The sequence below is a fragment of the Hippocampus comes genome, unplaced genomic scaffold (genome assembly GCF_001891065.2).
Source record: "Hippocampus comes isolate QL1 unplaced genomic scaffold, H_comes_QL1_v1.1 scaffold142, whole genome shotgun sequence".
Classification (NCBI taxonomy): domain Eukaryota; kingdom Metazoa; phylum Chordata; class Actinopteri; order Syngnathiformes; family Syngnathidae; genus Hippocampus; species Hippocampus comes.
Window position 1 is genome coordinate 792,184 of NW_017805482.1, and position 12,289 is coordinate 804,472.

The window sequence follows — 12,289 nt, forward strand, 5'->3', positions numbered from 1 at the left end:
TGTACAAATGTGATCAGGAATGTCAGCTCGGGTCACTCGATGCTGCCTGCCTTCTCGGCGTGCTTGTGGCACTGGTCTACTTTGTACTGCTGCCAGACATTCATTCAGATCGGCTCCAACGGTGGCCGCAATTTCTTTCAGAGCGACTGCACCCAAACAAAGTGACCTTTGTGAGAGCAAATACTGGTAACTGCTTGGCTTTGTCTGTCACAAATATGACAAACTACAAATATAATGTGATGTCAAGAAGAAAAGTAATGAAATCACATGCGCTTACAGCAATGTTGAGGAGTTTATTTAACATCTTTTCAATGAACAGTACATAGAAGTAAACAGAGCAAATGGGTGCGTTTGTGTTTAAAACAGGTAAGACGTTTGGTTGATGTTCATATGTACACCATAAATATGTTGACATTCATCATGACCAAAATAATTGCATTAAGAGCTTGCGCTGTAAAAAGTATATTACATATGTATACACTTTATCTATACATAGTTATCGCATGATTGATAATTAGAACCATCATCACAATTGCTTACTGAAATACTTTGATATTCAACATTTCAAAAACATTGACAAAACAAGACTGTACAAAAAATATTAGAATTCAATTGCTTTTTCATTTTAACACAATTGTAACGAGAAATATTCAACATTTTTAAAACTATTATTTACTTCCTAGATGTGAAGAAACTAATGATTTCATTGCCCCATAATGAGGCATTCAAGGTCTATTCTGACCATATTTAAGTGAGCAAAAATAGCTCCTTGCCCAATAAAGCGTGAATGGAACCACATTTTGGACCAATCTCTCTGCCGCCCACCCAATAAAAAGAGGACAATCCCCCTGTCAACACTTGGCAGCTGAAGGATTTTAAGACTGCGCGTCATTAGCGGAAGCTGTCTACATCAGTGACGATGACATGAAGCAACACTGTCTCATCAGTTCCTGTTCACAATAATCGTACACAGGCAAGGAAAAAAAAACGTCATCTCTAATGGAAAATGCTATGTAACATGCCAGAAGATAATGTGGCGGAGCTCGGTCGCAGAGACGAAAGAAGCATTCCAGAGCAGCCATTCAAACATATAGGCTTGTTCTTGATGAAGAGTAACAGCTGCTGCGTGCGTGCATGTGTGCATGTGTGCGTGCGTGTGTGGGGATTGAATGTCTCACAACAGCAACATTGATGACAAGACTTGTTTTAAGATGCTTCTTTCAGGAAGTGCTGCTTCTCTTTCTGGTCCTGGGCCGCCTCTTCAGGATTTCAATCTCTTCCTGGTCGCTTTCACAATCCCTCTGACAGAAACACACGCTAGAGTTAACATGTGCCCGAAGAGTTAACACGTTGCCCGAATAATAAAGTGTTTTAATGCAAGAATCAGATGGGTTTGGAAAAGACCAACAAAGTGATTCTTACCCCATCCTCCGCCGGCAGTTTGTGGCCCTTCTTCATGATTCGTGTTAAGTGGTTGCACAGAGCCACGATCCGGAATGAAAGCTGTAAAAAGGAATCGTGAAATGGAACAATTAATGATTTCCTGCCAGATGCTAATCGGATGTGGTCTCAAGCTTTACCTTCCACCTGCGCCTGGCGTACTGCCTCTTGAAGTTCTCTAAGTTGACCACTGACAACCTCTTGACCATAGCTTGCCTGGTATTGTGAGGCTGTGGAAGAAAGAAATGACAACATAAAAAAATGAAACATTCGGCGCACATTTTTTCACCCTTTCATGCACCCTGTGACCTGATAACATGATAAGCCACTCTAGTAACCGCTGTCTCTGAAAGGGTTAAAATCTGATGAATACAAATAAATTGAAACATGGACAAACATACAATGAAAACATACTGCTTTTTAAAAATGTTTAATTCAGGAATTTAAATGTAGTCGATGTTTTCGTGAAGTCAAAAAGTGAACATTGTTTCTCTCTGTAAAGATAAGAGAATCACAGAAGCATCTTCCAAGTATTGCAGATAAGATCCGATACAGTACTTCAGTTTTGGTTTTAATATTTTGAGTTTTCCCAAAATATAGCCAAGAAATAAATAACATTTCAATAAAATGAATGAATAAATAAATAAATAAATAAACGGTATCTTCATTAAAAAGTGCGCTTTCAAAATGAGGAGGAAAAAAAAAAATCACAAATCAACATCATGGCAAAGTGCGTGCCGAGTTACAATCACACAGTACTAAATCATAAAATGGAATGAGAAATAAACTCAACATGTGATTCCAAGGCATTCCGTTGGAAAGACTGGCTTGACACTTTTTGTATTCAGAACTCAGTGAAGCCATAAATAATTGATAACACAACAGTCATTGCCTCCACTTGCCAAATTCAAACCAAATCATGCTTGCTTAATACATCTCTGAGCTAAAAAAATAATAAATGCGCTGGGGCATGACACCAATGTTCTCCAATAAATCTGGACATTTTTGGCCACGTTTATGCCCTCAAGTGCTGTTTGTACGCCCCATAAGTTTTCATAAAGGCATGCTTGGATGAGTCTGGTGTGAAAGACCCGACTAAACCCCTGACCTCAACCACATCAAAATAGTACAGTATAGTGACGACTCTGTATTTTTAAACTCAGATCAGAACAACATAACACATCATGAAATTCAAAATAATATGATACCCTTAGTGTGTGCTGTTCACGCTGGTGAGTCCCTGCCACTGTACCGTGGGCACGAGCACCTGGAAGTTATCAAATTCAACTTATTGTAATTCACGTTGATCTAAAATGATTATTTATTGACTACAATTAATGTACCGGTATGCTTGTTTAGATATCAATAAGTGTCTCCCTGAGAGTATACCAGCGTTGTGTTCTGCTAAAGAGGCTCAGATTTTCACACTGAGCATTTGTGAGTAAATTGTGATGAGATTAGCATTATTTCAGTATACACTCTGCAAAAAAAAAGTCAAGGGGGGAGAAAACTTTGTTCGCATCTGTGGTCCCCCGGCGCAACTGCAATTTATTGAGTTATCACGAGGTCCAAGCTTGTTAACTCGTGGGCTAGCTTGTGAGCTAGCGCCTCTCGTTAATCATTTGAAATTGACAGGGTTGTCAACAAATCTCTTTTCTGTAGCGTTTCAAATTAGAAGACATATTTAATTTCACTTTACGAGGGGTAGGCTTTGAAAGGCACCGTGAATCTCTCCAAATAAAAACGATTTGATACGTATCACGGGTGCAATTCGATTCAATGACTCCACAAGTAAAACGAACCCATTCAATTCGGTGCACTCACTTTTTTTTTTCATGAAAACTGATTTTTCAATTCTTTTTTTTTTTTTTTTTCTAGCCCTAGTTTTGCAATTTATACTCTGTGACATTTACAAATAAAAATAATGAAAATAAAATGTCTCTTTTCTCATTCATTTGACTCAGCTGGGGGGTTTTGGGCCCTGGGATAGAGCTTTCCTTGTTGCAGCAGCTCCTTCAGCGCTGTGTGCAGACTGCTGCCGTGAGCTCCCGGTGGATCCAGAAAATGCACTACCTCCTGCAGCCACTGCAGCTCAGAGTTCAGCTCATGCCTCAGCGCTTCCAGTTGACTCTGCCTCTGCTGGTACTTCCCGCCGATGGTTTCCAAAGTGGTGCGCACGCCCGTCAGGTCTGCCCGCAGCAGCTTCCTGGTGGCTTCCACTTTACGATACTCATAGCGGACTTGGGAGAGTTGCTTCCTGGTGGTTTCGCTCTGCTGTTTGTACCAAATTTCTTTGTCGTCGTAAATGGCAAGCAATGCTTCCAGGTCACTTTGCAAGGTATGGCGGGCTCCCGCCACCTGTGTCACTTCAGTCTCCATCAGACCGAGGTCCTCCACCACTCGGGTGAATCGTTCAAATCTGGCGTAGGTGTTGTTGGGGATCATGCTGGAGTGTGACTGGCTGTCGTATTCCTTGAGAGACTTGGTCTTCAGCTGCTCAGCTTTCCGCTCAGCGTCTGGGGCGGGGCTCTCCGGCGTACGCCCACAGGACTTCAGACACAAGGATGGAGGAACACCGAGTCAGAGGTTGCCTCAAAATTGGAGCACCACAACACACGCAGTGGCGATTCCCCAGTAGACGTGGTTCTGTAGGATTAGTGTGTGACCTTACAGCATGACACGCATATGCACAACAAAGAACAGCAAGAACATGCACTTTGGAAAACAGTGTTGGAACACATTAATAATACCATGAAATGAAAGTACTCCAAAAGTACTTAACCCTTTTAGGGACAGCGGTTACTACAGTGGACAGTATATCATGTTGTCAGGTTACAGGGTGCATGAAAGGGTTAAGCATCCTGTGTGTACAGTATTCAGCTAGTCTATCGTGGCTCTGTTGCATTTCTTTTCCCCCGTGTTTTCAATTCTTTTAGGCTAAGCAACTCAAACTGTTGCTCGAAAGATTTTTGGCCCTTTCGTATTGATTAGGAGCTTTGGGCATTATTTTTCCTAACATTCATGATGTTTTTGGACACAATTGTCATGAAAACAGGAGGAACACATCTCTTTGCAGAAAGTGGTCAGGCAGAACATTTACTGGCCACTTTATTGGTGCAACTGAACGAGTGATGGATCAAAGATTTTTGGCTTTGAAAAAACTGCAGAGGCTTGAATTTAACCGCAAAGATGATGTCATCTGATCATGCTTTTGATTGTGTTTTTAACCCTTTCAGGGGCAGCATTTACTACAGTGGACGGCTTATCATGTTACAGGGCGCATGAAAGGGTTCATATAAATGTATAGCGTCTACATAGGTTCAGTGCTTAAGAAGTCTAGTCTGCATGTGTACATGCTTCACGAAACATAAAAAGTTGCAAAAAGTTTGCATGCGTTATTGTTGTAATTTTATTTTTTCCTGTCTGACTTATGTCTACGCCACACTTGTTTGGTAGAAGTTTGTGACCTGTTGATCACCTCAATAGGCAGACACAATTCATTGAGATACCCTTTACAATTGCATCTCATTACATTGTGCAAATGTACCGGATAAAGTGGTCCCGTTATGTCTGTGCGCACTTTTGTTGCCCCTTTGATGTATTAATTCAAATCACATGCTGCTTTACAGACACGTGCTACAACACAATATAAACCAAGCGCGCACACGCACACACACACGCACACACACACACACACACACACACACGCACACACACGCACACACACGCAGTACCTTAATCCACGGATGGTTGAGTGCATGCTCTATGCTCATCCGTTTCCTAAAATGATGAAAATGCAGCTGAGTAAATACCCTCGAGCACAAGTGATGCAAACCCACTTAGGATCACGCTCGGCTTAACCAAATAGATTCGGTTTCAATTCCTGGAGGTATAATACAATGGGAAAACACACGGTTGTGAAACTGCAAGTCTTCAATTGTGAGAGAGGCTATTGTTGCACCTTGTGTCTTTCACCAGCAGCTGTCTGATGAAGCTCTTGGCCAGCTCGCTCGTGTTGCTGAAGAACTCCTCGTCAAATTCGTAGCTCATGGCTGAGATGTTCCCTAACGTTTCCTGCTTTGTGTCACCGAGGAAAGGCGACGCGCCGCTCAGACTAAAAAAAGAAATTACGGCAAATGAGAATTTCCTTGATCATCTCTTCTTGGTACTTTTAAGTTCAGTTATTCAACTCACAGTATATACGTGATGACTCCAATGCTCCTGTGAGAAGACGGTACAAGGAAAGGTCACATTATGCTGACCACTAGTCCACCTTGTTGCCATGAAGCATCTTTCAAAACTCACCACATATCTGCCTCCAACCCCAGAGGCTCATAGTTGACTATCTCCGGAGCTGGAAAACAAATAACGCCACCGCATCACAAACATTAGGAGACTTTTTTTTTTTTTTTGGTAGCAGCCATCACCGAATAAAAACACTCACCGACAAACTCAGGGGTTCCAAAAATGTTTTTAAAATCTGCTCCGTCTTCTAACTTGTGTGCTAACCCAAAGTCGATGACTTTGATGCGCGGAAGAGGAACGTTCCTGTCCAGTAGCATTATGTTTTCAGGCTAAAGAACGAAAAAAGTAGTTGTCAAGACACGACTTTACAGTGTTGGTAATGGTATACACATATTGATAACAGCACAAAATACCTTCTCCAAGGGTCCTTTAATGCAAGCATTTAAAAAAAACAGAACAAAACAATGCAATGGTTACTTTCATAATGATGACAGATCAGTAGCCATTCATTGGCCTCTTTGTGAAACAATTGAAAATGTTAAATCTCAACCCCATGTGATTATTATTAGTTTAATTTACCTTTCAAAACATCTAAGGACACTTGAGTATAAAAAAACAACATGTAGAAGACTAAGTCCGACTTACTTTCAAAGTGTAAAATAATTGGTTTCTTATCGAATATTCAAATGTGTTGAGTTGGTGAATTTGGGGTTTTCATCGCTCCAAAGTATAAACATCAGGATTATTAACCTGATGCTGAAATGTTTCGTACAGTTTCACTTTTATTAGCATTATTTTTATTTGCTGATTAGAAAATCACATGTAGTTAGTTCTATTGCCTCATCATGAGGTGTGCAGGGCGCATTTTGAACACACTGTAAGCTACCAAATATGGTTCCCTGCCAAAGAGGGATTAAACTGTTGATTTTGCAATAAAATACAAAAGCATCACTCTTGCAACGTGCATTGAAGATTAACTTGAAGGTTACAGGTTTTGCTTTAACAAAAATACCAAAGGTTTCAACCTTTTTCACCAAATGTGCAAAACGGCAAGCGCAAGTCACTCTTGCCATTTGCAGTAACACTGCTGCCAGTGTTAGCTAAGAAGGACATAGGACTCAAGATGAAGTGGAAAGTGACACGACACATGCTTTTCATCACCAAGACGTGAGATGTGATTTACTTATCGAATAATAATCCTCAGGAAAAATTTTAAGGACTTCATCTCGCTCACAAAATGGGAAAATATTCTCAAATCCACGCTTGAACCAAGTTCAAAATGGCAAAGCCTCCAGCCCCCCAAAAGATTAACGACAACCCCGTTTGATACCGAACCTATCGTATTTTCCGCCCTGTAAGGTGCACCTAAAAGCATTCAATTTTCTCAAAAGCCGACAGTGCGCTTTATAATCCGATGCGCCTTGTATATGGAGCAATGTTCTGATTTCTTGGACGTAGTATTTTAAATGCTCTGTAAAGCACTTTGTTACAGCTGCAGCAGTCGTGAAAGCTCTGCATAAATAAAGTTGTATTGTATTGTATTGTATTGTATTCCCTTTAGCATAGCTCCATCTAGTGGATGCATAATGCAACAGCAGCCACTATTGTAGCTTCTATTCTATGCACCTTATAATGTGATGCGTCCTATAAATGAAAACAGTTTTAAAATAGGCCATTCAGTAAAGTTGCGCCTTATACTCCGAAGCGCCTTATATTGTGGAAAATACTGTAATTAACTACGGAAATATAAGCATGTGGAGTGAGAAGCTGTGGCTGCAGAATAACAGGACGGTGACTGACAGCGTGTAGCGTGGGCGACACTGCTCTTCAAAGCAGATGTGATAACCTTGTGGTGTTTATTTCTGAGAGTCTGGACAGCTGCCTCCGAAAACAGGAAGGAAGTGTGGGTCACGATAGCCTGACAGGCCTTACATCAACCATATTTCACATTGTGGTTGTATGTACACTGCTTACGTGTACATACAACCACAAGTTTTTTCCCCTCCCCCCGCACACATGAGATACGTGAAAATGTTGTACCTTTAGGTCAAAATGTGCAATCCTCTTGGAGTGGAAGTACTGGACACCATCCAGGATCTGTTTGATAAACTGAGTGGCCTCTTCTTCACAAAGCGACTCCTTGCGAGCCAGGAAGTCGAACAGCTCTCCGCCAGAAACGCTGTGACACATACACACAAACAGACACACACAGTGAGTCATGCAGCAAGCCCTCAAACATTATCTGAGTGTGTTCTCAGGATCGGGATGCGCTCAATTAGAATGCCTGGGATTGCTTTGGCAACAACATTGCACTTCTTGCAGCAGGATTTTTTTCTTGAAAAGGATTGATGAAAAGCTCCAAATACAGAGCGTCCTATCAGTAGCTGGTAGCGCGCCAGAAAAGGCACATTGAATCCATGGCGGAGTTAGTGACGCACTCTGTCACGTCACGCGGCTGACAAAAGCCGTCAGACGCTAAACTGAGCATTCACAGTTAGTTTCTAATCGGGTCTTCCACGTTGCCAGGGCGGCAGACGGGGCCCCTCTTCACTGAGGGCTCTATTCAAAATGAGCATTCTTGATTCTGTGAGAGACATTCGGGCACAGGAATGAGAGCAAACAACAAACAAGGACACAGAAACTCACTGACCAAACTGACAAGTTTTTGGCAAACATATACTGAAAATGCCAAAGTACAGTTTGAGTTGGCTTTAACAAGTGAGTTGTAGAAGACCACAGATAACAGCACTGCACATTCCAAAAAAATACGTCAGGTTAAATGAAAAGTATATATTGTCCATAGATGTGAATGTGAGTGTGAATAGGGGGTTGGAAACTTAATTCAAACTAAATTTTAAAAAAGGAAACTTTATTAAAACTGACAAAAAAACAACCCATCTCGATGTGCTAAAATACACAATACATCTACTTTCAAAGATCCTGTCACAGGAATCCCACAAGGTACAATCTTGGGTCCAATTCTGTTTTGCCTTTACATAAACGTCACTACACAATCACTACAGCATCGGTGACAGTCGTTTGGAATTAGGGTTGCAAAAAACACAGAACTGAGTTTTTGCGCAACATGCTGACATCATGGGTGATGTCAAGAATGGGGACGTTACATTTTCCCCCCACAAAAAAACAAAACAGAACTGCAATGAATCCCATGATGACAAACTAACCTTTAAGGCCTGCGTAACATGCTGATATCCCAAATGGCTGAAATTGAATTACTCAACCTTAGGGGCATTCAATTTTAGAGGTTCCATTGAATTGTGATTTTATTAAAAAATAGCAGCTCAGAAATCCAGTGTGAATTGCTATCAGCACACATCAATTCCAAAAATGAAATTAATTGAGGACATCTAATTGCATAACTTATTTTGACATTGCCATCCAGCCTGTGACGCCATCATTTGGTACCACTCAGTTTCTATCTAGAATCATTCCTTTGAGCCCGTCACGGAACAAATCCAACACATTAGAACCGATGAGGGTTTGGAGTGAGAAAAACAATACCGCAACTGTCCCAAATAACTTTGATTCAGTCATGCACCATAAAACTTGAATGAGGTTCATGTGAATGCTTGTCTCACACTACTGCCAATCTGAAATAGCACATGAAAAAAAATAACTACAGTTGGGCTGTGTTGTGTTGTGTACTCACAGCTCAAGGACAAGCACCACATCCGTGCGATTCTCGTAGACGTCGTGAAGGGCCACCACGTTGGGGTGCTGGAGCTGCTGGAGGATGTCCACCTCCCTCTCGATCTCCTCGCGCCGCACACCGCGTCTGCTTGCCCGACTCTGACGCTTCTTGACGAACTTGGCGGCGTACTCGACGCCTGTGCTCTTCTCCGTGCAACGCTTGACCACTGCAAACTGACCACTGCGGAAACAAAATAATGACCGTTTTGGCCTAATCAGATTTCAGTCTCTATGTGTTGCCATGTCAAGATAATCGACACAAATGAGTAGTGATGGCAACGGGACTGTTACCAATCAGATTTCAGACTGACCGCGGTGGCCCTGGATGACATTAGCATTTTTCAGTCCTCTGATTGTTGTTCAGAGAAATACTTAACACACAAGTAAAGGCGCAGCGCTCGCAAACACAACAGCTAACAAAATTCAGCAAAGCGGAGATACCAAAAGTAGCTAGCCAAAATGACGAAAAGAACATTACATTGACAACTTCTGAAACATTTGAACAGAAGACTCGAAAAACATTTGAAAGATTTAATAGTAAAAAAATAAAAATAGGTTTCTATTAATTACTAAAAGGAAAAAAAAAAGATTTTAACATGTTTAAAAGACTTTAATCTAAAATATGGGGGGGGGGTATTTTTTTAACCTGGATTTAAAAGCATACTGACTTCACTTTGCTTGGCATCTTGGGAACAGTTTAAGAGCTAAATGCAGCTTCACCGCGATCGTGTTGTCATCACTGAAGGCTCAGGTGCTAAACGAACGTCCCCCCGACGAAATAAATAAAAAACATTTTCACCGTCAGAACCCGCTAATGCAATCCTCAAGCGTCAACAGGATATAACTGAGGGTGAAGGCAAACGTCTGGAAGGAAGTTCTGAGTGAAATATTGCGGTATGATCCATCACTTCCCGTTTGAGAACAATCACTTGAAGCCGCAAGTGAGGGCCAAGATTCTGTCCTCCCACTTGAGCTAACTTCCTGCCAAGTATCCAACAATTCGCACCCTAAAGATTTCACAACAGAGCAGGGATGGTCTCTTCGGGATGCGTTAAGTTTCTTATCAAACCCGTCCTTAACATTCCATCCAAGTTTTAATATACAGCATGTGGCAACTTAAGCCTCTCTGCCTTTTTTTATGTGGGGCAATGGTTGGGATCATAAACCAAAGATCATTTACGCTCCTTTACAGGGGCGACGATACATGGTGGCCGGGGGGGTCATCTCGTAAATTTGCTCAGCAAAAGGTTGCTATCATGTGGCATCTTTTTTTCCCCCCCATTTACCTATGGGACACTAAGGACGGAGCTCCAGGAATTCTGCCTAGCAACAAGTGGCGTGGCAAAAATGTGATGAAAAAAAATTCATTTTGTTGATCCGTTGCTACAGATGTGCTAGCAATATGAAACGGAGGTAAAATAACAAGGCCTGGCTTTCTACACACTGTATTTAAGTTGTCCATGATACAAGTGCGCCTTATCGTCCCTGTGTCCACTGTTATCATCGTTATCTGCTGAGCTAAGAATAACATGCTGTGCACCTGTCATCTCTTCACCGCTAGAGAAGAAGAATGTCTGCAGGGCTGGGGAGAGACACATCAACCAAACAACTAGTCTATGTGCACATGGAAGATTGAGAGGAAATGCTTGCTTGTTTTAATTGCCGGTAACCGCATAAACCTCATAAACTCTTCTTCACTGTTTTGGCATGTGTGGGACGGCGCTTTGCTGTATTTCGGTAATACCCTTTGTCTGTAGTAGTTCACACGTTGGGGCAGGCAAGCAAATTCACACTGGACAGCTCATCGAGCCTCTCATGCTTCGGTAGCTGACACGAAAAATGATCACTTTTTGTCATATGTGTGAAAACGGTCATGATTTGACAGGAGTGCAAGGTAAATTTCATCTGTGAAGAAATCAAATCTCAGGCCCAAACTTCTGCCTTTGATTTGATGTAGAAGAAATCAGTGAGTCCAAAGAAAACAACACATTAGAAACCGAAGGTATGTTTTACGAGGTGTCAATCATTTGTCGCACACTCCTTGGCACACACGTCACAGGCACTAAGCCCAAATTTACCACAGCAGCTAGTGTAGCTGTTGTGAATGATATTTTTAATCATCCATCCATCCATTTTCCGATCCGCTTATGCTCACAAGGGTCGCGGGGGGTGCTGGAGCCTATCCCAGCCATCTTCGGGCAGTAGGCGGGGGACACCCTGAACCGGTTGCCAGCCAATCGCAGGGTACACAGAGACGAACAACCATCCGCGCTCACACTCACACCGAGGGACAATTTGGAGTGTCCAATCAGCCTGCCATGCATGTTTTTGGAATGTGGGAGGAAACCATAGTACCCGGAGAAAACCCACGCAGGCCCGGGGAGAACATGCAAACTCCATATCGAGAGGCCGGAGCTAGAATTGAACCCGATACCTCTGCACTGTGAGGTCAACGCACTACCGGGCGCCTTGCTTTTATTTTGGCGTTTGAAAATGCCTTCATGTGAATATATTTAGTGTCCTACCTTTATACGTGTGTGTGTGTGTGTGTGTGTGTGTGTGTATGCGCATTGTTGAAATGTCACTTCTTATATTAATTTTATGAGATAATATTCTTTGAAGCATTAATATTAAACACACCGTGTCATGCTCTTGGCAGAACTGAAAACATTTGAAAATTCGGATAAATTGTTCAGGAAGTGAATTTCTCTAGGTTGGCCACTCTGTGAATGTGAACTTTAGCGCGGGTGCAGCCAAGAAAAAAGATTTAAGGTTCAGGAAAGTTGGCATCAAATTTAGGGGACAGATTTCTGCACATGACATATTCACCGACAGGCCAGCGAAGACAAATCATGATCAAATTCCATGCAGATAAGATTGCACGATCGGATGG

General features: G+C 42.0%; 1 protein-coding gene across 2 annotated transcripts in view; it reads right to left on the reverse strand.

Moving 5' to 3' along the window:
* Positions 1–277: 277 nt before the first annotated feature.
* The window catches only part of dapk2b (death-associated protein kinase 2b), a 20,743-nt gene continuing 8,731 nt past the window's right edge, over positions 278–12,289 (reverse strand). The window contains exons 3-12 of one of the 2 annotated variants that reach the window (XM_019875928.1): positions 9,356–9,577; positions 7,726–7,864; positions 5,885–6,014; positions 5,746–5,794; positions 5,635–5,661; positions 5,402–5,554; positions 5,175–5,220; positions 1,581–1,670; positions 1,423–1,503; positions 278–1,301 (exon numbers count right to left, since the gene is read on the reverse strand). In XM_019875928.1, coding sequence (XP_019731487.1) covers positions 1,221–1,301; positions 1,423–1,503; positions 1,581–1,670; positions 5,175–5,220; positions 5,402–5,554; positions 5,635–5,661; positions 5,746–5,794; positions 5,885–6,014; positions 7,726–7,864; positions 9,356–9,577 — 1,018 coding nt within the window. In that variant the 3' untranslated portion in view covers positions 278–1,220. Of the gene's footprint in view, positions 1,302–1,422; positions 1,504–1,580; positions 1,671–1,856; positions 3,991–5,174; positions 5,221–5,401; positions 5,555–5,634; positions 5,662–5,745; positions 5,795–5,884; positions 6,015–7,725; positions 7,865–9,355; positions 9,578–12,289 lie in introns of those variants that run through there. The other variant, XM_019875929.1, reaches the window with a different exon arrangement.